Below are 25,650 nucleotides of genomic sequence, written 5' to 3' on the forward strand. Positions count from 1 at the left end.
ATAGTTATTAGTGTTTATCAACTGTAGATGATGTTCAAAGAAGAATTTGCTCACTCTATCAGTTAATTGCGCAGTATTGGCAATTTGCGCTTGGTAATACCCGAAATGGATCTGTCAAATGCATTCACGTAATTTGCTTATTGTAATTTCCTTGGTAATATTGAAGATCAGTATCGCACTTTAGGTGTAAAAGATGTCATTATTGCCAGCATATTTGACTGGCTAGTGACCGCTTTCGCCTAAGCATGTGCTTCATTATATAAGGAAACAACAATAGGCTAGCTTTGAAATTGCCCTGTTTTTTTAACTATCCAAGCAGATATCCAATGAGAAGCTGAAACCTTAAGCATTTTTATCATAATGGCGTGATACTATATGCCATGCACTTCAAAAATTTACTAATAGAGCTTATTGAGAAGTTCCTTTTCAGTAGAGATGTATTTGACATTGTGCCAGAGGATACCAGCCATCAATTGTATAATTATATCCACTGTAAGGTGACCCTCAAACTCTTCTTTTCGAATGGAAATCAAGCATTAAAGAATCACAAATTCAACGTTTATTTGAGGTTTTATCGAACTTTATCACACTCCTTCTCCCAATTAGATTTTTTGGTTCAATACTGAAGTCTTGGGCATAAAGATACTTCCAGATGAAAATAATTCAGAGACTAGACGTATCAGCCGGCATGCATTTGAATATTTTATGATATTGTCAATCGAGTACTTGGGTCACAATGCATATGTTGATTCCAATGCTATTCGCAAGCTAATCCGAAGTAGTGATTTCAAAGGACGACTGATAAAAGTTCCAAATTGCGATGTCACGTGTATGTTAAGAGCTCCCGACTATAACTAATAAAACTATTTGATTTTATCAATTGGCATGGGTGGTTATCGTGAGAAGGCACTGATTACAACAAGTGGTGACTAATCAGAGGCTTGGATTTAACTATCATGTTTAAATAATCTGCCAAGGAAGGTAGAGAACGTTGCCAACGAAGTGTTGTGCATGTGCGCGAACCTGTAACTTAGGCTAGAAGGTATGACAACTGACAAATGAATGCAATTTGGAACCAGTGTACTTTTGAAACACATAGGAATTTGTTTCGTTCTACATCCAAAAAAATGAAAAAATCAAGCACTAATCTTGTTAGTGCAACAGAGTAAATCTACATGTAATTGCTAATAAATACTAAAGTAAAAATTTGGCAACCTCAAACTCCGATGCACCCTCTAAAAGCTATACAATAAATCCTTCACTTGATATTCTTCGTTAGCCTCATCAATTTCTTGCCAATTTCCAACAAAATCGTCACCTCTAACCACACCTGGCAAAGTCTTACCAGCAGCCTGTCGACGCCAAATCTTTTTAGCTTCTTCATCAGTACCCAAATCTCTATATTCAAATTTAATTCCATTAGCTTGCAATATTGTTGCTAGTCTGTTGGTCCGTGGAATAATTTGAGCGCCACCGGCTAATGAAGTAAAGATATAAATTGGTTGCAATTCAAGATGTTTGCGAATTTCTTCTGGAGAAATGTCTTCCAAATCATCAAATTCATCGATAACATCAGCTTTCTTTTCTGGTTTTGTGGTTGGTGATTCTTCAAGTCCACCTTCAGGAGACTTCACTGTTAACTCGCTGCCTGTTTCAACCTTAGTTGCTACTGCGTCAATGCCTTTCTCAGCCGCAGCACTTTCGGTGTTTTCTTTCTCAGTTTCAGCTTCTTTAGATACAGCGGCCCGATCGGAAGTATCAGATAATTTAGTTTCTTGAGTATCTTTAGTTGCTTCGACTTCCTCGGGTGTTTCATCTTCTTTAGTTGATTCAGCTGTTGGTGTAGTATCATCGGCTGACTCAGTCTCTTCTGATTCGGCTGTTTTACTGGACTCATCCTTTACTTCATGTTCTTTCTTATCCCCAGTCTCCTCAGTTGTCTCAGCATCCTTCTTCGAGTGTAATTCCTGAACATCCTTTCCAGTATGTTCGCGTTTTTCCTCAATCAAGTCTTCAGGACCATCTGCATTGAGAGTTCCTCTTAATAACTTGTCAGATGAATCTTCTTCCGAAGTTATCAACGTGGGTTCTCCATCGGTTTTGTCTTTACCCGCTTGTAATTCATCGTCAACTTGCTCCTGTTTGGACAACTTAGAGCTGTCAATGTCCTTAGACTTCAGTGCTTCTATCTCGGTGCCTTCATTGGATGGCGCCTCATCATTAACTTGCTCTTTTGGTTTAGACTCTTCTGAATCTTCTTTATCAACCAGTTCTATTTCATCGGCTCCACCAACAATCAAGTTCGGTTTGTTCTTCTCGGCCGAATCCATTTCTGCTTGTTCATCTTTAGGTATTTTTCCTTCATTCTCTTCTTGTTGTTCAATTGCGTTCTCTTTGAGCCCTTCATTTTCTTCTTTCTCGATATTCTCTAAGTCAGCAGGCCCATCGGTATTGAGCGATCCCTGAATCAAGTTGTCCTCTGGTTTTGTCTTGCTCGTTCTTAACTTTGCGTTATCATCCTCCTTTCTCTCCTCTGGTACTTTGGACTTCTTCTCTTTTGAGTCATCAGTAGGCACGCCTTCCCTCAACTCAGTTTCTTCAACGAGCTCAAAAGGATCTTCGCTGGTCAAAGCGCCCTCTTCTTTCAAAGTGGTTGTATCGGCATCATCTTTCTCATTTCCCTCAACTTCAGCACGCTTTGCATCCTCTTCAATTAATTCTTCATGTGTTGATTCTTTTTCATCCTTTGCCGGCTCTTTACTTGAAGTAATATTCTCTTCCTCTTCAGTGTCTTTGGACTCCGTTGCCTCAAGCGAGTCAAAGTTTTCTGCCGCTACTTTCTCATTTGGCTCGTCACTTGTAACTTCATCTTTAATTTCTTTCTTGACTGAAGTAGTGACGTCCCCAACATTCTTCTCATCCTCTTTCATTGACTTCTCGTTGGATTCTGGAGACGCTAAATCTTCTCCCTTTTCTTCCACCAAGGAGCCCTTTTTTTTAGCATCCCCTTCATCTTTTAAGTCTGTCTTCTCGTGCTTCTTCAGTTTGACTTTTTCACCTCCTTCTTTCAGCCCTGACTCTTTCTTTCCTTGCAAAACCTCCTCCATCAAGCTGTCCAATTGATCTATCGACGCATACGGATCATCTGTTACCAATGCACCTTCCTCCATCAATCCATCTACATTAGAATCATTCTTTTCATCCATTGGGTGGCTTGAGCTAGACCTGATAAATCTTGCATTGGGTTTGTATTTAACTGGGGAGCGAGGGTTGTCCACTTCAAAATTGGTATAATCTCCAGTTGTCACCAAAGAGGGTTCTCTACTAATTGGATTAGACTCGAATTCAGGGATAAAAGGATCGTTTTCTCCTCTAGCTTTCCTGGCCTCGGCAGCAGCAATAGAATCTCCCAAAGTGGGCCTTGCTGCCCTTCCTCTATCCTCTTCCTCCGATTCCTTTAATTCGTCATTTGAGAAAGATGGTGGTAACTCGTACTTGGAAGGCTCATCTCCATGAACATTCTTATACGAATCGCCTCTAGCTAAATGACTTGAGGATGATGATGAGCGTGCGGCAATTCGTGATGTTGGGTTAGCAGATCTGGATCTTGATCTTGGTCTATCGGTGTGAAAAGGATTCAAACTACTCTCTAATCTCTGTTGCTGCGCTGAGGATAATGTAGTGTGGAATGATGGTCTCGACAATGTAGAAGCCTTCTCATCATCCCCCACGGACAGATTAGAGCGAGGTAACTTTTCCAAATTGTAAGATTTAACATGGCTGACAAAATCATTGTGGTCGGTAATGTTCTGATCCAATTGATAGTCTGACAAATTTGGGGTAGAATAGTCACTCTGCTTGTAGAATGAGGATGCAGCGTTGTTGGAACTAGTTGGCTTTATCTCTTTTCCTACAGGATTCTCTTCCAAGTTTCTTCCCTCTACTTTCGCACTTCTTCCTCTCAACGGTTCATCTCCCTCAATCGCCTTTTTGATCTTTTGTTGAATCTCTTCGGGTTCGATACTCTCCTTTCCTTCATCCTCTTCCTTGATGCCTTCTTCATCCAACTTATTAGTGTATTTCGCCTCATTCTTGACAGTACCGTCACTATCCAAGAACTTATCAAAATCCTCCTCAGAGCCCAACAATGCACCTTCATTGATCAAATCATCCAAAGAGGCAGTGATTGACAGTTTCAATTTACTTGATCTTGTTCTCGATTTTGATCTCGATTCAGCTCTTGACGACACATACTTTTCTGGATGAATGTAATTCTTGTGTGGTGAGTCGTCCGCAGATCTTAACGATGCACCAACTAATGAAGGTGAATCCGATCTTTCTGCTCTTGCTAAGCGTTCTTCGAAGTCCATAGTGTTTGTAGTATAAAGGGGGGAGGGGTATCGTAATGTTGCGATTTGATCAAATCGTTGAGGTTCACAAAAGTGCGCGATAATAAATTTGTTCGTAATTTGATTTTGATTAATTTTGATTTGCAATCTATATCTTTTTCACTCTCACTCTCTCACTCTGTCTTTCAGACCCAACAGATATTCAAACAAGGGGTATGTTATTTACGGAAAAGAGTGTACTCAACTTTAAGAGCACTACTTTTGATCTTTTTTTAATCGATCTATTAATTATTCACTATCCCTAGACATATATATATGTATATGTAAATAAAATAAAAACAAGCTTGCTCTCGGCCAGTGCATTACTCTTAGCTCTTAGCTCCCTCTCTCAATGATTGGCATATTTCGACCTTGCTCTCAACTTAGGTCCATTCAAATAGAAAAACACTGGAATAAGAATCATCAAACAACACAAGAATGCCAACAATGTAGTACCCCATCCCACAGGATAGTTCTTGATGCTCAAGTTTAAAAATAAAGCTCTTCCAAAGAGTGGAAAACAACCAGCAACAACACTTCTGAAAAAGGCATTCGATGAAAATACTGAAGCCAAATATTCAACTTTAAAACTAGCAGCCATATAATTAAACAATGTTTGGAAAATGATGAATGCGCCTATTGCGAAAATTCCAGTTCCAATTAATGGCGGGAACCAATGGATTTTGGGTGAAGATGTCCAACCGAAAATAAACAACCCGACTGGCATTAAACAAGCTCCTAAGATTGCTGGTGGTAAAAAAATCTCCGGAGTGACTTTATCATATTGACCTGCAAGTAATGGTTTAGTAAACACTTTATAAACATAAGGGATATATATAGCACCACCAAAGAAAATTCCAATCACAACTGAAAGATAAGTGACTCCCATTTCAACCAAAGTGAAATGCTTAGTTTCTTGAAACACAATGGGGACTGCCTCGAAAAACAAGTAAAGGATACTGTATACCAAAGCAATATAAATTCCGATTAATAAAACCACTGGTTCAGTTATGGTGATTTCAAAAGGACGCCAAAGTAATTTGCGAACAACCTCACCAGTTGACGTTGATCCATGGTCCAATTCGGCTTGGGATACAATCTTGTCGTTTCCAGTCAATTTTCTCAATCTTTCAGCTTTTTGACGTAATAACTTAGGAGCATAGGTTTCGGGTAATGTCCATCCAAGAATCAAAAAACATGATGAAATCAAAGCCATAAACCAAAACGTCCAACGCCAGCTTTCATACCCATTATGGCCACCTCTTTGTACCAAAACAGCTCCAATCAATGGTCCAATACTGGGTCCACACACTGCACCTAATGCCCAAGTAGCTAATCCCACAACAAAATAAGGTAATGTAATAAAATCACCAAATGAAGCGCCACCGGTACTTAAAGCAGGACTAGCAAAAAATCCCGCAATCAATCTCAACACCGACATTCCTGCAAGACTAGTCGATAAAGCGGTTGGGATTTGCATCATACAAAATATGAATAGAGTGATGATGTACAATGGAGTTCTACCAATTCGGGAGTCTTCACTCAAGGGACTGAAGAATATGGGACCAATACCATATCCAATAACAAACATGGTTAACGGTAACACTGCTTTAGTTTCATTAATGCTGAATTTAGTCATTATGTCTTGAACACCCGGTGTATAAATTGCTGAACCCATATATACTGACACAGTTAAAAAAGCAATTTGGAACGCCATTATGGCTTTGAGATAAAATGGCCAATTGTAAGGATTATCTGGATCATCATCGCCATCCCATGTAACTATAATGTAATCCGATTTCGAACCGTCTTTGGAATTTGACTCGGTGGATGTTTCGATGGAGTTGGAAGTACTGTCGGTCTTCGTATCCTGTTGTTTTTCCTTTTCCCCAACATCTTGATTGAGTGAATCATCAGCAGCATCTATGTTGTCATTGTTGTTGTTGTTGTTGTTGTTGTTGTTGTTTTCCTCTCCTTCATCTTCTCCTCTTGGAAACTCATATTCTGGTTGTTTATCGTTATTTACCAAGTATTTTTCAGGAATGACATAATCAGGTAATTCATCACGGTGTAAGAAAATCTTTCTACCTGAAATTCGATACAAGATTTGACCTACAAAGGAATCGGTAATCAATTGCTTCATTTTGGATTCTTTAGTATTAGCAGTACTATGTATTTGTATATGTTATGTGTTCTGATTAGAAGTGGATTGATTTTGCGCCTGTGAATGCATACATGTTGAAAACAAAGTTAAGGGGTAGTTTCAAGGGATACTTGTACCCTTTTAATTGTCATAATATTTCCTAACTCCTTCTTAACTGCGTTGTTTGTATGCAAATGGTACTCTACGTTACATATTTGTTAGTCAATTTTGTATTCGTAATTCTCCTAGTTACTATTATGGAGCCCATTGCTACTAGTACCACTAATGTTGATTTTTATTTGTAACACATATACGCAATGACTCAAAAAGAGGAGATTTACGGCAATTTGAAACCATTGTATACATACCTTTACTCAAAAAAACGCAGAGTCACTTACCTCATTGAGCAATTTTCCAATTACGACTTCTTATTCCACTGAATCTTTGTTTCAGTTTGTTTGTATAAGGGGTATGGTTTGTCCTCTAAAAAGTTTTCCTTGGTTTTAGGTTTTTGTGTTTCTCAATCTTTTTTTAGAAGTTCGGCCGTAATCAGATACTTAAACCCGAACTATAAAATACTCGTGTACTAATTACATGCAGTATTCAAACGGCTGAAATAAAGATAAAGGAATTCAATTTTAAGAGTACGGCTCAAATGGAGTTTAGAGATGGCGGGGTGGAAAAGATCAAAAATCAGGGGATTATTTGTTCCATTCTTGCAACCAAAATATTGTTCATTTTTCGTAAAGAAACGTATTGAATGGTGATTCAAATTAGTATTTAGCAATCCGTACCTTCGGAGCATCCTAGCCCCTTGAACAGATAAAGATCTCGGTGATAAAATAAAAAAAGGATCTAAGGGTATGATTGCATTAGTTATGACTTAAAAAGGAGATAGAGCCTCGGTTGGATTTTAGATCATTTATACTCATTAGATTTCCAAAATAGTGCTTATCACATGAAGATTTATATAAACTAGTTTATTAAATTGAATTTATTTTTTATAAACCCCCCCTCATCTTCTTAGTGTTGAAACCCAATGGGACAGCACTACGTCATGCTGCTGTCAACCATCAAAGTTACAGAAACTTCCTAAACGTAACATGTGAGTTTGTTGAAAGAATGATGTTTACAAATTTTGAGCTGTTGCCACTAAATCGATTGGACGATTAGAAGATATCAGTACCCGTATTACTCTCCATCTCGGTTAACAAACAAACCTCCTTTTGATAGCACAACTTTAATCATTGGTATAGTAGAACAGCAGTAATTTCCTTGATTCGGAGATCCGTATTCACATAAAAACCAGAATTTGTAGCATGCCTAGTAAGTCCACTACAAACATCAAAGGTCTACACATTAGCGTAAAAACTTTATTGTTGCAAGATATTGGCTACTTGTCATTAGTTTCTGCCATTAGTGGCATCTCTGAATGGTCACTGGAAGAAATGACTATGTACATTGGACGAATTATGATAATAATGCCATTTACATATGAACATCTCTACATTTTGCAAGGCTATGCTCTGCCGTCCCTTTAAGTCCGTAACCTCCTAATTTAGATGGTGCCGATTTCGGTGTTAGGGATTTTTTAAGTTTAATATTTTTTTCTGAAAAAAATGGACAAACAGTTTTATATTATGGAACTTCTCGTTATACGTGCCAAACCTGTACAAATATTCTCTACGCCCAAACTTCTAACAAAAAAATTGACGAGCCAAGGCTCAGAAGGCATACTTTCCTAATATGGCAATTGTCTGAACTTCCTGTTTTTAGTTTTTGGTTCGGACCGGATAAAAAAATCTATGCATGGCGGCTTTATGAGAGGACGATTTGCAACTATTGGGAACGATAACCTATTTAAGTTGAGGTTTTCCTCTTCAGAAAGTAAGGTAAGTGTTTGAAAAAAGAGACTACTAAAATTCCTCCTAATTAGTATAAGTAAAAACTTACGAAAGAGGTTAGTTTTTACTTAACTTTCTTCTATAGAACAAATAATCATATCACCGTTTAAAATTTTAATCGTTTTAGGTGCACATGGTAAAGGGGGTCAGCATTTAATTAAATCAATCGCCAATTTGGACTTCGATGCTACAATAATTGTTCTGAATGACAAGCTAGCGACCTCCATCAAAAAGATTCCATCTGGTTCTTTAAATATTGCTTCATTCAAACTGGGCCTAGTAGACATAGCAGTTTAAGACTTAGCATCGGCTATCAAGGGCCACGATGCTGTCATTTTAACTATTGGTTCAGATATTTTCGATTTTTTACAGGTTGTCTTGGGTGGCCTGTTTAAGTCTTTGAAGTTGCAGTTGAAGCTAAAGTCAGAAGATTGATCATAATCTGTGGTTTATTTGCCAAACACCGAGAAGCTGTTTTTATTTCTGGGCTTAGCGACTACTATATTTCTAGGCACTACACTGATCGTCTTTTGATTAACGAGTTTGGAGACAAGTTGAATTACCCAATCCTTTAGCCTATATGGATGAACGGTGGCTCTCCCACAGGTAAAATTTGGGCTTTAAAAAGCATCAGCGAGGACACTGGATCAATCACAAGAGCCGGCATTGTCCAAGTACTCTTTGATATTGTCGAATTCAAGGATATATTTGGAAAAAGTTACGACATTGCCAGTGGAGACAAAAACATCAACGACCCTAGGACACTTCAATAATGGTACTGTTTAAGTCTATTAAATAAATATTTACTCATAAATTATATGAAATTAGATAGCATCTTCAACTTGGTACGCATCTAACTAGTATGACATTGTATGTCCAGCTACATGCCCAATTTTGAAAATACATTTATATATGAATAAAAAACATCTAAAATGAAGCATAAATTGTATTGCAAATATTTCTTCAAAACTTTTCAATGGGTAGATTTTGTGTATCCTTTATTATGTAAGTACTAGGTACATCTTTTTTGATTGGTCGGAAGTTTTGTCCACGTACTTTCATCACAAATATGTAAAGAATAATGATTCTTGATGCTGCTATCAACTGTTCAAGTAGGATAGACCCATTGGCTAAGTGGTCCACGAAACGATTGTGACTACGTTAAGTTTTAGGACATGGAATGTGGTAGAATTCTATAGTGCTACCATGTGTGATGAAACAATAGTTACCCTTGATTCTGGTCATGAAGAATAGCAGACTGCCAACAATGAGTGATTGAACCTAGCTCTTTTTGCTACCCATTTCATCCTATCTCTTGATCTGCTCATGGCTCTAATTTTTTAATGTGTGACCACCCGGCGTTAAACCAGATTTAACCAAAGTGCACTACTCTTTAACGTTCCTCGCCACCAAAAAAAAAAAATATTACCTAATGCCTATAAAAAGCTTTACCAACCTCTACATCTCGTTAAATCTACACCACGTTTTAATTCAACAACCAAAAATGCCTAGACAAAGAAGATCTGCTCCAGCTCCAAGACAACAAACTAGATCAGCTCATACTGCTGCTGCTCCACCAGCATACCAACAACACCCACAACATAGCCAATACCCAGCTGCTCATCCAGCTCAACCACAAACCCAGAGACAACCAGGTTTGTTTGGACAAATGGCATCTACTGCTGCTGGTGTTGCAGTTGGTTCAACTATCGGTCATACTTTGGGTGCCGGTATCACCGGAATGTTTGGAGGAAGATCTGAAGCACCAGTTGACCAACCACAGCAACAACAACAACAGGATCTTGCACCATACCAGCAACAAAACTCCTACACTACTCAAGAGCAAGTAAGACATTGTGATGCTGACGCTAGAAACTTTACTAGATGTTTGGAAGAAAATGATGGAAACATGCAAACATGTGGGTACTACTTGCAACAATTGAAAGCATGTCAAGAAGCTGCTAGACAATATTAAAAAGAAAAAACTACTTGTGTATAGAATATATAAAAATGACTTTGATTTAATATTTATTTATTAACGATACTACCTTTCATGTAGTCACTATTTCTTGGCTGGTTGGGTGGAAGATGTGTAGTACCAATAACCAGCTCCACCTGCACCTAAAAGTGCTAATACGCCAGCAACGCTTGAGCTACCTGAAGATGATGAGGATTGCTGTTGTCCTTGATGGTGCAAGTTATCATGTTCAATATCATCAACGACTTGGGCTTGTTTGCCAACTTGTTCTGTCTTGTGATCAATCTCATTCTCGCCCAAATTGACAATGTCAGCTTGATTAATATCTGGGTTCACTGATGATTGTACATATTGATCGTGATTAGCCGCTTTCTTTGGTTTGGAAGATTTGGACACATTTGGTTTCGAAGAGTCGATTGGGTTGCTTCCTGTATCTTCTCGGAGAACGTGTTCTGCATCCACTGATTCACCACCATGCAATACTTTAGCATCATTGGCTTCAACCTTAACTGATGAATTGGACTCCTTGGCAAATAACTCACGTTCAACAGCTTGGGCCTTTTCTTGTGCAATATCTTGCTTGACCGCTTCTTTGGTAACTGGTGGGACCTTAGGCTGAGAAGTCTTTGGAATAAAGTCATATTTAAATTCCCATTCGTTGATTGATGACTGTGAAGGTAATCTATAAGAATCAATGGTGGAAGAATCACCTTTAGCAAGTCTAGTTGCTGATTGTTGGATGAATCTTCTCGTGACAATGTTTTTCTTGTAAGCACTTCTAATCGATTGTTTAAGCATGATGAATTGTAGCTATACGTAATGAAGGAGGTGTTGAATAGTTGATCAATGTTTCTATACGATGAGCGATGATCGGAGTGATAAAAGTGTGGGCGGATCCTTCCTTTTTTCCCAACGTCATAATTAATTAATTGGATTCAACGAATGACACAAAAATAAAAACCAAGTCGGCAAATTGGTAGCATTGAGAATCTAGAACCGAGCTGATGTGGGGGAAGATCTGGGGGAGATTGCAAAAGAAGATAATCAATGGATGTTGCAAAGTTTTGTCCCAATCATATGGATCTAAAATTGTTAGTAAGATAGGTGTTTACACCAGCGTGGTTGGTGTGAGTTTACCCAATTGTAATAGTGAAGCAATTTTGGTAGTTCCTTACAGATGGCTACGCATTAGCCAAGGATTCAAATCATACCTCAGAGGATCATTTTGAATGACCTTGTTGCAAAACAGTCGAACAATCACAAAAAAAGAATGACCCTTTCTCAATGAGCATCAGTAAGTCGTCAAGGCAGAATGACAAGTTTGGCATGTAAAATTTGGGACCAAGATAAATGACAAAGAGGCGGGACCTTCACTTTGCACATTTTTCAGGAGACAACTTGAGATCCAACTCGATATCGTGATCGCCACAGAGTGTAAAGAAACAAAAATGTATTCATTTGACTATCTAAGATTACATAACTAATTCGTACAACGTTGGACGTTTAACTATAACGTCTATACTACTGATCAGCTTGCTCACCTGTCTCACTTTTTCTCCAGCGACGTTTCACTTTTATCCCCATTTAATCACGATGTTCTTCTTTTCTTTTCATCCATTTCTTCTCTTGAGTCATCTGTTGTAGGTAAATGTGTATAATATACTTTTTTTTCCAAATAGTCCTCCTGAGACTTATTTGTTTTGAAAGCACGGCAAACAGCCAAGAACACAACAAATAAGCCCAAAATACCACCAGCGACATAGAGCGACATATTAGAAGATACCTCAGTAAAATCATTTGCACAATAAATGGTTGATCCTGAGCTTGCCCCGGTTGTTTGGTAATGCTCAGAAGTAGATGTCATTGTTGGAATGATCATTGATAAATCTCTCTGCTCAAGAGTTTTCAATGTCAAAGTAGTAGGGAATGAATGAATGCTAGTAATCTGATCCTTATGATGCTTGTTGTTAGTTGTAGTTGTAGTGCTTGATGAATGGGTTTTTGACTTCTTGTGTTCTTCAGTCTTTTCTTTATCATCTTTGGTCTTGGTCTTCTTGTGTGATTTTTTGGTTGATGTTTTTTTATGCTTTTTTTCCTCAGTTGTACTGCTACTGCTGCTGGTATTATGATGACCACGGTGACCACCTCCAACTATTGGACGACCTCCCTTGGGTTTTTTTGGTTTTTTTGGCTTTGACCCAGAGCCTGAATGTCCCCCGCTTGAACGTCCCCCACTAGAACGTTCCCCACTAGAGCGTCCACCGCTTGAATGGCCTCCTCCTCCTCCAAAACGTGGTTTTAAATCGACTGGCATTGTGTGTTTGTTGTAACTTGATAAAATTGTAATAATTGACTGGTATGAACCAAGATGATGTTGTATAGTGTCAAAGCAATTTGCAAAATTAAAGAATGATATGAGCCATATATATAAATAGACGTGAGTGTGTGTATACTACGGCTTCTAATTTAGCCGTGGTGAATAAATCAGCAAATTTTTCATGTGTCTTCTGCCGCGCCTCGATTATCTACCTTGTGACTTCAAAAAATAATAATATTCTCCAATGGCATGGCCTATTGTCTTTAGTCTTGTTATGTTGTTGCGCATTTTTGATGATACGAAAGGCTTAGATCGGCTGAAGTATAATAGGCGAAAATTAAAGCCGACCCCTCAAAAAATTTATAGCTATTAGCCTCCATCGGCTTTATCAATTTTTTCTTGTCAAACATGCAATTGTGGCTTAGATAAAATAAACTTTTGCGCTTTCGTAATTTTTTTTGAGGCTTGGCTTAATTTTGCAACCTCGTGATCAATAATGACACCTCAGTCAAAACGGCCATATCATGCTTTCGAAAGCTGTGTTATCTTAATCTATGGGGATGATCAACTGCGCCTTCGAATGATTGAAAATATGCAAAGCACATATTTTATTGCCACCTTATGTCATGCGAGTTACATATTGCGGAACAGCAACCCAGGCTTCACGAAAAAGATAGTTTTCACTTAATAGTATGACAGGGTGCTACAAAACATTGTGCCTGTATAGCTATTGGGGGAAAGCAAAATTGTTAAACAAACTATACTCAATAAGAAACGAAAATTTAATGAAAACATAAATACAAACCAAGGCTTACGTGATAATCAAGATACGATGCCAATGCATCATATCTTTTCATCATTGTTGGGGCTCAACTTTGCTCCTCTTGATTCCTCCATTTCTGTTGTCTCGGTAGGTAAACCAACATAATAAACAGTCTCCTCGAGCTTGTTTTCTCTACGTGAACGGTACCGGGAAATCAACTTGTAAGTAATTAAAACGATAACCATTAAGCCCAAAATACCACCAGCAATACAAGTCACGGGTTTGGAAGATGAGGAATTGACTCCCACATTACTAATACATGGTCTTTGAGTCAAAGGTGTAACAGCCATTGCTACATCATTCATTTCTGATTCAGAAACAGATGTTATTTCCGGGATGCCCATTCCCCCCAAGTCTCTAGCAGCAATTGTTTTAGTAGTTAATGTAGGTGCAATTTTAGGTCTCAATTGATCATTATGGTGTTCATTTGTTCTGCTACGTGTGTGTTTTCTGTCATGATCACGTTCGTCATCGGAATCATCACTATCATCACTATGATCGGACTCGTGGTCATGAACCCTTGTAGTTCTCGATTGATGGGAGTGGGTTTTAGATTTTCCACTCTTTTTAGTTTTTGAAGATGTTGGATGTTTTTTGTGATGATCATCATCATCGTCAGTGTCACTATCATCAGACTCGTGGCTATGGACTCTTGTGGCCCTTGACTGTGTGTGTGTCTTAGTTTTGCTACTATGGGTTTTCTTAGTTCTTGTAGACTTTGATTGCTTTTTATGATTATCATGGTCGTCGTCAGAAGTATCAGTGTCATGATCATCATGATCTTTCTTAGCACCAATATCACGCATAACCATCATCAATTTTGTAGTTTGAGGAGCGATTGGCTCTCTTGCTTTAATACCAATATCTTCAATCATTGTCATAGTATAATTATTGAAAGTCTATGGTTATATGAAATATCCATTTGAAAAGGAAGAAAATCTTCACCTGTATTTATAGGTGAATTTTTAATTAATATTTTCATTTATATCTCCTTTTAATGATCATGACCAGATTTGGTACTAAAGGGCGGAGGCGGAGGAAAACTACAAGAAAAGCCAGTGCAAAGGGTGTCGGTTGCCTCGCTGTGAAAAGTACAAAAGCAATAAAAGAATAAGCCTAAAATTAGAAAGCTTCTATGGCACCTATTGTTAGGTTATTGAATATAGAATCATTTTAAATCTTCGTTTAGATCTTGCATTTAACCTTTGTTGCAGTGAATGTTTGGAGAACTATGGAGTGACAATAGACGCAGTATGTAAGAAAGTTGACGTAAGGCTTTTTGAAATGTGAAAAAAAATTCAGCTTCTCAATAGTATGTAGTAATTGAGAAACTTGCTAACTGTTATTTACTTGAAGTTTGTTGACTAGACCCTTCAAAAGCTGCAAATCGTTTGTAGTCGCAGACAATTCTTCACAAGAACGAAATGAGAATTTCGTTATGCAATTGTGAGCCGAGCCATGCCATCATTTGAAATGATAGCAGCCGACCATCACCTCGTCCCTAGCTGAAACAGAACATTCCACTTGTGGCAGACAAAAATTGGTGAGTGACTTGAAATTACTACATATAATGTATTGTGCACGGCCATATAGTTTTCCAAGTGGTACAAAAAGAGTGTATAAAACCGAAATGCATAAAATTTTATGTGGAGGACTCGGGTAAAACCGCCATTACTAATAATAGTGTAATTTTCTTGCTTATTGTCGCGCGATGTTTTACTTGAAAGGGAAGTGATTCCAATGCATGAAAAAGTAAGCGTAGCTGAAGCTTTGGAAGACAGCTCTCTACAAGTTTATGGTTATATACAGTGTTGTGATTAGTGAGTGCTGAGCCTACCCAAACGAATCTAAAAATAGTCCATTTTTTCGAATTATAATCCCCGTTCTTAGACAGGGGCACACATGAACTATTATAATTCTAGGCAATAATAATAAAGTCTATTAATGATACAGCTTTCAAACTAAAAATAGAAAATACAAAAATCTATGATACATGTTATAGCCCCTTTAAGGTTCAAACGTCACCTACCTCCTTTCTCCTCTTCCTTCTCCTCACTCTCCTTTCGCCCTTCTCCATCATCCATCCCGTTCAAAAGATCTTCAAGGTACATACTAGGAGGACGTAATGTAGTTTGAACACTACCTGCAAAAGTACCAGTGGTTCCCAATTTATCACTGTCGGTGTCCTTATTGACGTTACTACCATCATCAAGATATGAAGACGATGCCACTGTAGTTGAATCCAAATAAGGCCCCAATGGCTTCATAATTGATGCTGCTGATGAATTGTTATATTTTTGCAAGTACATTGTTGAAGTCGAATTTCGTTTATCTTGATACAATGGTACTGATAAACTATCATATTCCAAACTCGGGTTATTAAACATTGATTTACGAAACTGTTGTTTATCGCTAAGAATATGGTTTTGTAGTGATTTGCCTTGAGATAAAGTAGACGAGTTTGATGATAAATCAAGTAATGATGAAGAAGATGCCATTCGTTTATGAGGAAATGAGTAATTTTGTGACATTTCACTTAAATTTGGTCGGGAGTAGTAAGTTTCTTTTTCCAATTGAGCTTTTGATGAGTAAATGTAATGGTTTATAATTCGGTATAAAGTTAATGCAAGTAAGACGGCTCCAAGAATGGAGCCAACGATGATGAATACCAAGCTCGTAGGTAGTGTCGGTATATGGATGTACGGGTTATTCAGACTAGGTATGGCAGTTATGGTGGTTGAAATTGATGAAGATGACGATGAGCTTGTCTCTGCTAGTGTGGGCATTGCTGTACCTGAGTTAGTTTCAACACCATTATCAGCTTCCTCCTCACGGATAACAAGTGATGGCATGACGGTGGTAATGGTTGAATGAGTTGATTGAACAAACGTCTGACGAGCAACTAATTCGTCAACCCATGATGTCGCAGATGGGACAGGTGTTTGACTAGTGGGCTGCGGTATATTGACATCATAGCTCGAACTAGCTGCTATGCGATGATATTGTTGATAGCTATGATGTTGGTGATGCATATGACGCGTATGGTATACCGCAGACGTAGCATCCATGTTTTTCAACCTTCGTATACAGCCTGTTAGTAGGAGCTCCGGATCTCTATCTTTCTATGTCAAAACCGGGACAAGAAAAAAAAAGTATAGGAAAAGGAAGATTCTAAAGTTGTTGAAGAAATGATCTTGTTGGAGATAATTTAAAACTCCTAATCACTAGACTCTATTGGGAAAGGGTTATGAGAAAGATGTACAAAAAAAGAAAGGAACAATGAACACACGCTCATCGATCTTTGTTTTTTTTTTCGTATATCAGCTTTGTTCCTATCTCTTCCTTCATCAACACAACGTGGTGTTGGTGTTTTGTATTTTTCAATTGCAATACTAAAACGGGTTTTTTTAAGTAATTGCGCGTCAAAATAAAAATTCTCGAATTGCAAATGTGTATAATCTTGGAAGATCGACATATTATTATGGTTACTTTACATCTCACTAAGCTATATTTAACTGGTGTAAATCTGCCCCTACTTTTCTCGACTAGTAATCAAAGTGTTCCAACACATTCGTTAGCAACCATATACCAGTTCTAAAGCTACCAACAGAAGCAACTAAGGTTTCTCTGTTTTGTGAGATTAACGAAAAAAAAAATAGAACAGAATTCACATACGCGTTCTGTGTACATGAGGCTTTTGTTCTGTTCTTCAATAAAACAACCCTTTCAGGAATGACTATTGAACTACAACCAGTTTGTGATTTCTGAAAGCCTTGCACAACAAATCACACCGAGGAAGGTGAAAGAATAGATATTATATCCAATCTAAATTATACACATAAATAGCACTAATCTACTTTATACACAATTTGGCTCTCTCTAGAACCTCCAATTTTCATCAGCTGATTCAATAGCCCATTTAAACTTCTCTCTTAATGTCTTGGTAAACAATCTTTCAATAGGTACATCGAATTTTTTGGAAAACATAACTGTCAATCTAGGATCAATATAATTCATTTTCGAGGTTCCCAAAGAAACTTCAGAATTGTCTTCTTTGTCCTTCAATTGTAGCGATGTTGCAACTATTCGATTTTCAAGAGTTTCGATTTGTTGATAACATTTTTCCAAAGTCATCTTGGCGGGGAGTTCCGGTTTACCTGTTTTTAATTCCTTCTTGTATTCTTTTTCCAATTCATGAATCTTGTCTAATTTATCCTTGATGTCTTTCTTGGTCAATAATGGTTTTTTCTCAATTTTGAGCTTTTCATTATCACGTTCCAATTTTTTGAGAGCTTGTTGTTTTTGTCGTTCGATAATTGAGTGATGGATATGTTCAATATCTTCTTTAACTAAGTCATCCAATTCTTCAAAATATTTGGGATCTTTCTTTTTCAATTTGGGATCTAATTGTAGAAGCATTTTTTTCGTACGAATCTTTTGCCAAGTTAGCTCTTTCAATTTATCGCTGATTTTCTGTATTGAATTACCATGGTTTTTGCTCACTGTACGCTGATGGTTACACAAGATGGCCACGGTTCTATTGGCGGCGTTGAATTTGACCACTTTTTCTGCAACAGTACCTTCATTAGAAATCAAATCTAATTGATCTTGCATGGTTTTGGATGCGTTGTATGTACGGAATACTTTTGCCGTTAGTCCCTTCATATAATTTTGCAATTGCTTGTTAACCATACTGGGATTGATTCGATCAAATAGGTTATCACCCGGTTGTTTGGGTTCTTTTTTGAATATACGCAAGTTTTTGAACACTTGTTTTGAAACTTCAACTTCTTGATAAAAACGGATGGAATCTTTACCGAGAAAATCAAAAATAACTGTGTTTGGTGGTTTTAAAGTAATATGCTCAAATCGAAGTGAACAGCATCCAACAGTATCTGCTTCATCTTCACCTTTTTCTCCACCGGCTCTCAATGCATATACATCAATAAGATACATGGCTGTTGCCATTTGTCGATCTTGCATTTTTTCCAGTTTCAACATCTTGGTATAATCTTTTCGAATTGCATCAACATACTTACGCAATTCACGTGCGGTTTCAAATTTCTTAAAATCTGATTGTCCCTTGACGGATGAATTGGCAGCAAAACGAACATATTTAAATGAGTCAGCAATGTTTTCCTTCCACATAGCTAACCAAGTAACTTCATTATCATGTCTAACTTCTGCCCAATTGTGGCCTGGTGGTGGGTCAGGTACTTTAGCATGAGCACTCAAATTCAACGTCACTTGTTCAGGATAAACCCTTCTTTTCAATTTACCTGTTTTGGGGTGAGCACCACGACCTCGAAATAATCCCGGAGGTTCAATTCGAAAATTACCCACCAATTCCCTTCTTCCATTAAGTAAACATGTTTTGTAAGGCTCTTCAATTTTCTCTTTTTCTTCCTTTAGTCTCTTTTTCTCATCTTTACTCAAGGCTTTCTTTTCCTCTCTCTTTTTTTCGAAATATGCATGCATCTTACTGAAATCCAATTTATTGAAATCAGTAATTTCAACGCCACATCCACCACATTCTTTCAAAACTTGTTGGAAGTCTTGAAAGAAATTATTTTGGAATACAGGGTTCTTAGCGTGATCAGTTTCAACCATAGCTCCAAAAAACCCAGCAACTTCTTCTGCCTCGATTGGTAAATTGACAGGTTTCCCATCGTAGTATAGTTTGACATGAGATGGCAAAGGTTCATAAGGTGGGGGGAACATTACTCCATTATGTTCTAATGATTGCCATTTGATTTCTCCATCATTATCGCCTGACTGTTGTTCCCACCATTTGTAAGTGTCGTCGTCTTCAGATCCTGGAGTTTCACTCTTGACAGATGTTTCCTTTTTAATTTTGGAGGCTTCACTCTTGACTAGTGGTTCCTTTTTCACTCTCGTGGAGGTAGATTTAGGCCGAGCCTTGACGTTTGATTTTGTAGCGGTTATTTTGGCCTTGGGTTCAGCTTTCACTTTTGGTGTGGCCTTTTTCTTGGTATCTGTCTTTTTCATTGTTTTTGTCTCCTTCTTAACCACGGTTTTCGTCTTTGCCGTCCCGTTGTTAGTCTTTGTCTTTTTAGACAATGGGACATCATCATCTTCATCGTAATCGTCATCATCATTATCACCATCGTCTGTGTCGTCTGACTCCATCGCTATTCTTTTCCTATCTCTCTTTGTCAATGGAACATCATCCTCCTTTTCTTCATGATCTATATCATCTGAAGTTGGTGAAGTAGATACTGATTGTGATTCAATGGGTAGTTGACTAAGGGCAGTCTCATCCTCAGAAGAACTCATTGCGAGGTTAGCTAAATAAAAAAATGTATTGTTTTGATGTAAATGGAGGGGTTAATATGATATGCGAATCAGTGTAAATCAGATGTGGTAAGAATAGAGGTAGATTTGTTAAGTAGATTGTGTATATGTTCGTCTGTTATTGCTTTTAGAAATTTCCAAAGTATTTAGATACAAAGAGTTTACTCTGTGAAAAGAACGGTGAGAAAGAGAGAAGAAAAAAATTGACGTGTCTATATCAAAACAAAAATCACGTATCAAAGTATTACGCATTCAACACTAGATGTTCATGATGTTTATAACCTATCTCATTAGAAACTCCAATGCATCAAGTGTGGAATAGTTCTATAGTATGGAATATAATCCTCGTGGATGTTTTAGAGTTGAAATGGTAATTTTGCGCGAGTATGAATCAAAAACTTTACATAAATTTCACAACTAATAAATGTTTTTGTATAAATAAGTACCGAAAGAAAACCTCGGCAGACGTTATGAATGAAGAGCAACCTCAATATATATCAATATCCAATCGTTCATTATCATGGTAAGTCCTTTTTGAACCGTTTGAAACATTGAATCCGTTCTATGTTTGCATAATCGTCCGTAAAGATTTTGCTTTCTTTCATACGAATAAAAGTAGTTTCCCTAGCTGAGATTATTACCACTACTTTGTTTTTTTATCGATACATCATAGCAGTGTGTATGTGGGGGGGGGGGGGTCCTAATAATATTCACAGGTTGGCAAAGGTTATCATTTTGGTTTCAAATTAGGTCGTGTACAAATTCTACGAAAACATGAATGTCGTAAAATTTGAATTGTCGTGTCAAATTCTATGGAAATGTAGCAGAGAATTCTAGAGCCCACAAAATGGAGCTTACTTATTGCAAGTTCATTTCTTTTGCATAGAAGCTAACAATAGTGGTTTTTTAAAACTTATCATCTCTTTGATTCTAGCGAAGACATTCGTAGAAGCAAAGGCTGATCATCAGACTTACGGCAATAAATGCAACCCCACCCGAAATTATACCAGAAGACAGAAATGGATGTAGGATACAACCGTATAGAAACACGTATAATCCCCCTTTATCCCCTGAGTGCTTTTGGTTGTAATAAAACAACATTTAAGAAAAGATGGCAATTACATTTCATCATAAGTAGGTAGCACACATATACTCGATTTTGTGTTTCAAATAACGGCATTTACTCAGCTTTGAAGACAAGAGAAGAAAAAGAAATTTTTCGTCTTCTTAGTAAGGATCATCATTGCAAAATTAAGCCTTTTCGCTTTGGTGGATCTCTAAGGATATCCCCGAATCCACCTGAAGCCCCAAATGCATCCTTTCATAATCCACTAAGTCCAAGTGAAAGCGAGAGCTGTCAAAAGTACAATAGTCCAAACTAAATACGGCAATATAATAGCTTCCTCTTTTTTTGTAACTCACCCAGAGTTAAAAGAGTTTTTCTGTTTTCGCAATCAGATGCCGTACAAACATATTATATAATTACAATTCAAAATAACAAAATTTTTTAACAAGAAATCGCCTCATAATTTAAATCGCCATATAGTTTCTTAGCTGATCCCAACCAATTGCCTCATTTTCTCTTTCACCTTCCATTAGGTATTACTAGTTTCCTTATAGATATACGTATGCATACAGAGGGTTTCCATATATGGATAATGCTGCTTTTTACATCGCGCTTGTCCATTATCTATCATCTTTCCAGATCCCGTATCTAAATTGGTTGATTGCGCTAGGTCAATTTTGTGGGGAAAATGAGAAGGTAAAAGATGTGTGTTATACTGATTTCTGATGGAGTAAAATTTACAACCCCCTCTTTTTAACATTCCTTTCTCATACCCTATCTGGAAATTTGAAGTTGGGGTCAACCAAAGCACAAGAAAACTGATAAGAGTAATCAGTCGTACGATATTTACTACGAATAGGGTTTTCGCTATTGAAGTTAATTTCTGTTTGGATAGAAATTTTCTTTTACGGCGGTTGGTATAAATTACATTTTCTTATCAGAAGAAATGCAAAATGCATAAATTAAAATTTCAAGGTCCACTTCGCAACAAGAAAAAAGAAATTTCCAAGTAACAATGTTAATTTACAATTTAACCGCCCGAAGCCAATAAAGCCATATACAATGTAATTAAAAATTTTATCGTCTCTATTTTTTTATTAACCCTCCTTACTCATTTATTGTTTTACATTTGGTTTTGATTAAAGAATTTCTCCTCGTCAAACTTGTATATATACTGTCAGACATATTCCTCTTTTTCAAAAACACAATCAAAAGTTTTCATTTATTCTGCAACCTTATACCCGCCCACCAAGAAGCTTCTTCAACAATGAGTCATCACGATCTAGAAAAGGGTGGCTCTACATCATCAACTTCAAACTCATTACATCACAACACTGCTGTTGCAGCACCACCACATTCCAACGCCATATCCCCATCACAATCAACACCATTCAGCATCAAAGAAAAACAACAAGATACCAATTTTATACAAGATGACGACCTTTTCCTTCGTGAAGATGAATCTGAAGAAGATGGATCAGTCAACGAAATCAAACGTGGTTTAAAAGCACGTCATGTATCAATGATTGCTCTAGGTGGTACTATTGGTACTGGTCTTTTCATTTCTACAGGAAGCACATTAAATCAAGCTGGACCTGTTTTATCACTTATATCGTTCTTGTTTATGACAACAATTGCATTTTCAGTTACTCAATCCTTGGGTGAAATGGCAACATTGATTCCGGTCTCGGGTTCTTTTGCTCAATTCGTCACTAGGTGGATTTCGAAATCTGCTGGTGCAGCAAATGGTTGGTTGTATTGGTTCAGTTGGGCCATTACTTTTGCGTTAGAATTGTCGGTTATTGGACAAGTTATAGAGTACTGGACTGATGCTGTACCATTAGCAGCATGGATTAGTATTTTTTTTGTCATTATTACTGTGTTCAACTTCTTCCCCGTCAAGTTTTATGGTGAGGTTGAATTTTGGGTGGCTTCAATTAAAGTGTTGGCTGTGTTTGGATGGATCATTTATGCCTTATGTATGGTTTGTGGAGCTGGTAAAACTGGTCCCGTTGGGTTCAGGTACTGGAGAAATGGATATGCATGGGGTGATGGTATTTTGGTTTCTGATACTGCAACAAAGAGATTTCTCGGTTGGTTATCTTCATTAATCAATGCAGCATTCACTTTCCAAGGTACTGAATTGACGGGTATTTCCGCTGGTGAATCCGCTAATCCACGTCGTACAGTGCCACGTGCTATTAAAAAGGTGTTGTTTCGTATTTTGATTTTTTACGTCTTGTGCATGTTTTTCATTGGATTATTGGTTCCTTATAATGATCCTAAATTGACTGGTGGTAGTTATACTTCAAATTCACCTTTCATCATCGCCATGAATAACTCAGGAACTAAAGTGTTGCCTCATATTTTCAATGCTGTCATTGTCACAACAATTATTTCCGCCGCTAACTCAAATGTTTATTGCGGATCACGTATTGTTTATGGTTTAGCTGAAGCTGGGGTTGCTCCTAAATTTTTCCTCAAGACTAATCGTGGTGGTGTCCCGTATTTAGCAGTTAGTTTAACTGCTGCATTTGGTGCATTGGGTTACTTGGCCGTGTCTGAGAGTGGTGAAAATGCATTCACTTGGTTATTAAACATTTCATCAACTGCTGGTTTGATTTGTTGGGGTTTCATTTCCGCAAGTCATATTAGATTCATAAAAGTATTGAAAAGAAGAGGAATAAGTCGTGATTCATTACCTTATAAAGCCATGTTTATGCCTGTTGCTGCTTACTATGCTTGTTTCTTCATCTTTTTGATTACTTTGGTCCAAGGATTCCAAGCTTTCTTCAATGGATTTGATGTCACTGATTTTTTTACGGCTTATGTGTCGGTAATTTTCTTTGTTGTATTGTGGATTGGATTCCAATTATTTTTCCATGGTTTCAGTTTATCTTGGAAAGATTATTTTGTTCCTTTGGATGATTGCGATATTGATAGTGGTGTTAGAGAAATTGATGAAATGGAATGGGAATCTACTGAACCTAGAAACTTGTGGGAGAAATTCTGGGATATTGTTGCATAGGGGCGAAGGTGATAAAGGTTTTTACATTATCAGTAGAGCGCTTGGCTTTTTTTCACTTCGTTCGTTAATGATGTTATAAATACAATGTATAATAAAGTTTTAATTCATAATTAGAGTAATTTAAGAAGAGCATATCCTTTTAGCTTATCCTAGATCCTCATAGATCCCCCCTCAATTTAATGTTCAATTCAATTTATTGTAAGTATATAAAAAAAAAGTCCGCTATATATCAAAACAACTAATCACGAATGATAGTGTTTAATAACAAATACATAACTGAGTAAATTTGGGAATCAAAAAAAACAACGAAAAAATGGTGCCTGAATGCCCATTGGGTATGTCTAGTTATACAAGACATAGTTACCCTTACCTTTGGTAACACCAACAGTACATCCATCTTTTCCATTTCCATTGTATTTACCATTCTCATAAACACATTGTCCACTAACATTTGAAGAATCATCAGCAGCAACAATCTTGACATTAAAATTCAATGAATCATAATTATTTGGATTTGGAATCAATGATAAATAAGCAATTCCACTAGCATAGCCAGTACCGAAATTTAATGGAGCCCAATTACCAACGCCAGAACCAGATGAACCCCAAAGACACCCATCCTGGTATGAAACACCGGCATTGTTTACGTAAAATTGAGCTGAGGTAGCACCACCTTTCCATTTGTAATAAGTATCTTGATCAACAACAGTAATAACAGAAGTGGAACCTGCATCAACCACAGTTGGAATAACCATATTTTCAGTACCTGGATAATCAGTTCTACAAATGGCAACTGATTTATCAATGTTACTGACAACACGGGCTTTATCGGCACCCCATTCACACAAGTAGTTTGATCTTGAATTGGTCTTGTATAATTTACCATTTTTACATAATAATCCTCCAACTGAAACACCATTTGATGGTTGATTATCTGGCCATTGAGTCTTGGACATACCACTCTGACATGCATATGAACAATAAGAACCTTCTTTACATGATCCACCAGTTGATGTGTCACTGTTGTAAATACCTGACCAACCACCGAATCCCAAGTGATCCAAGGCAATAACACCTTGTCCTGATGGGAAATAATCACATGAGTAAACACCGTCAGGGAATTCTTGAGATGGATCTTGGAAAGCAGATAAATCTCCATTAATACCATTGGAAGAAGAAGAAGATCCACCAGTTGAAGAAGCTTCAGCTGAAGAAGTTGATGGAGTAATGGTTCCACTAGGTAAAGACAATGTTGATGGTTCATTTGAAGTTAACGAATCATTTTGAACAATGGTGGTGGTGGATGAAATATCCAGTGAAGTATTATCAGTTTGTTGAGCATCACCAGTTGATTCGGTAGAAGTAGTAGCAGTAGTAGTAACTGGATTACCCTTGGCATCAACAGTAACTGTAACATAGGCATATTCATAAACTACAGCTCTCTTATGTTTATGATGACCATGGAAAACTGGTTCTTGACAGTCTTCTTCTCTTTTAGCAACTGGAACAACAGCGTGATCTTTGTAGCCTAAATTGACAGCTGGTGCCGGAACAGCAAGTGCACAAGCAGCAAAAGCTAAAACGAAAGAATTGGAAAACTTCATTGAAAAAAAGGAGCTCTAAATTGAAAGTGATTGTGTTAAAGGAACGTATAAGTGAGATTTAGGTATATCTGTGGGTATACTTTT

General features: G+C 37.4%; 10 protein-coding genes across 10 annotated transcripts; 2 read left to right on the top strand and 8 right to left on the bottom strand. All coding sequences in view use genetic code 12, as the record gives it.

The window, feature by feature from the left end:
* Nucleotides 1-1,235: 1,235 nt before the first annotated feature.
* On the bottom strand, nucleotides 1,236-4,370 carry CORT_0F03970 (hypothetical protein; the record flags this gene model as incomplete). The annotated part of the gene is made up of 1 exon (XM_003870700.1): nucleotides 1,236-4,370. One exon carries the CDS (start codon nucleotides 4,368-4,370, stop codon nucleotides 1,236-1,238), a length of 3,135 nt encoding a protein of 1,044 aa, XP_003870749.1.
* Nucleotides 4,371-4,737: 367 nt separating this feature from the next.
* CORT_0F03980 (hypothetical protein) lies at nucleotides 4,738-6,531 on the bottom strand (the record flags this gene model as incomplete). The annotated part of the gene is made up of 1 exon (XM_003870701.1): nucleotides 4,738-6,531. One exon carries the CDS (start codon nucleotides 6,529-6,531, stop codon nucleotides 4,738-4,740), a length of 1,794 nt encoding a protein of 597 aa, XP_003870750.1.
* Nucleotides 6,532-9,867: 3,336 nt separating this feature from the next.
* CORT_0F03990 (hypothetical protein) lies at nucleotides 9,868-10,410 on the top strand (the record flags this gene model as incomplete). The annotated part of the gene is made up of 1 exon (XM_003870702.1): nucleotides 9,868-10,410. One exon carries the CDS (start codon nucleotides 9,868-9,870, stop codon nucleotides 10,408-10,410), a length of 543 nt encoding a protein of 180 aa, XP_003870751.1.
* Nucleotides 10,411-10,497: 87 nt separating this feature from the next.
* Nucleotides 10,498-11,211, bottom strand: CORT_0F04000 (hypothetical protein; the record flags this gene model as incomplete). The annotated part of the gene is made up of 1 exon (XM_003870703.1): nucleotides 10,498-11,211. The coding sequence occupies one exon, from the start codon at nucleotides 11,209-11,211 to the stop codon at nucleotides 10,498-10,500; it is 714 nt and encodes a 237-aa protein (XP_003870752.1).
* A 790-nt stretch (nucleotides 11,212-12,001) lies between these two features.
* CORT_0F04010 (hypothetical protein) lies at nucleotides 12,002-12,727 on the bottom strand (the record flags this gene model as incomplete). The annotated part of the gene is made up of 1 exon (XM_003870704.1): nucleotides 12,002-12,727. One exon carries the CDS (start codon nucleotides 12,725-12,727, stop codon nucleotides 12,002-12,004), a length of 726 nt encoding a protein of 241 aa, XP_003870753.1.
* Nucleotides 12,728-13,573: 846 nt separating this feature from the next.
* CORT_0F04020 (hypothetical protein) lies at nucleotides 13,574-14,434 on the bottom strand (the record flags this gene model as incomplete). Its single annotated transcript, XM_003870705.1, has 1 exon — nucleotides 13,574-14,434. The coding sequence occupies one exon, from the start codon at nucleotides 14,432-14,434 to the stop codon at nucleotides 13,574-13,576; it is 861 nt and encodes a 286-aa protein (XP_003870754.1).
* Nucleotides 14,435-15,574: 1,140 nt separating this feature from the next.
* Nucleotides 15,575-16,621, bottom strand: CORT_0F04030 (hypothetical protein; the record flags this gene model as incomplete). The annotated part of the gene is made up of 1 exon (XM_003870706.1): nucleotides 15,575-16,621. One exon carries the CDS (start codon nucleotides 16,619-16,621, stop codon nucleotides 15,575-15,577), a length of 1,047 nt encoding a protein of 348 aa, XP_003870755.1.
* Nucleotides 16,622-17,432: 811 nt separating this feature from the next.
* Nucleotides 17,433-19,850, bottom strand: CORT_0F04040 (Top1 DNA topoisomerase I; the record flags this gene model as incomplete). Its single annotated transcript, XM_003870707.1, has 1 exon — nucleotides 17,433-19,850. The coding sequence occupies one exon, from the start codon at nucleotides 19,848-19,850 to the stop codon at nucleotides 17,433-17,435; it is 2,418 nt and encodes an 805-aa protein (XP_003870756.1).
* Nucleotides 19,851-22,201: 2,351 nt separating this feature from the next.
* Nucleotides 22,202-23,962, top strand: CORT_0F04050 (Can1 basic amino acid permease; the record flags this gene model as incomplete). The annotated part of the gene is made up of 1 exon (XM_003870708.1): nucleotides 22,202-23,962. One exon carries the CDS (start codon nucleotides 22,202-22,204, stop codon nucleotides 23,960-23,962), a length of 1,761 nt encoding a protein of 586 aa, XP_003870757.1.
* A 341-nt stretch (nucleotides 23,963-24,303) lies between these two features.
* On the bottom strand, nucleotides 24,304-25,566 carry CORT_0F04060 (Sun41 cell wall glycosidase; the record flags this gene model as incomplete). Its single annotated transcript, XM_003870709.1, has 1 exon — nucleotides 24,304-25,566. The coding sequence occupies one exon, from the start codon at nucleotides 25,564-25,566 to the stop codon at nucleotides 24,304-24,306; it is 1,263 nt and encodes a 420-aa protein (XP_003870758.1).
* Between the last annotated feature and the right edge of the window lie 84 nt (nucleotides 25,567-25,650).

The sequence above is a fragment of the Candida orthopsilosis genome (assembly GCF_000315875.1).
Source record: "Candida orthopsilosis Co 90-125, chromosome 6 draft sequence".
In the NCBI taxonomy this organism is placed as follows: domain Eukaryota; kingdom Fungi; phylum Ascomycota; class Pichiomycetes; order Serinales; family Debaryomycetaceae; genus Lodderomyces; species Lodderomyces orthopsilosis.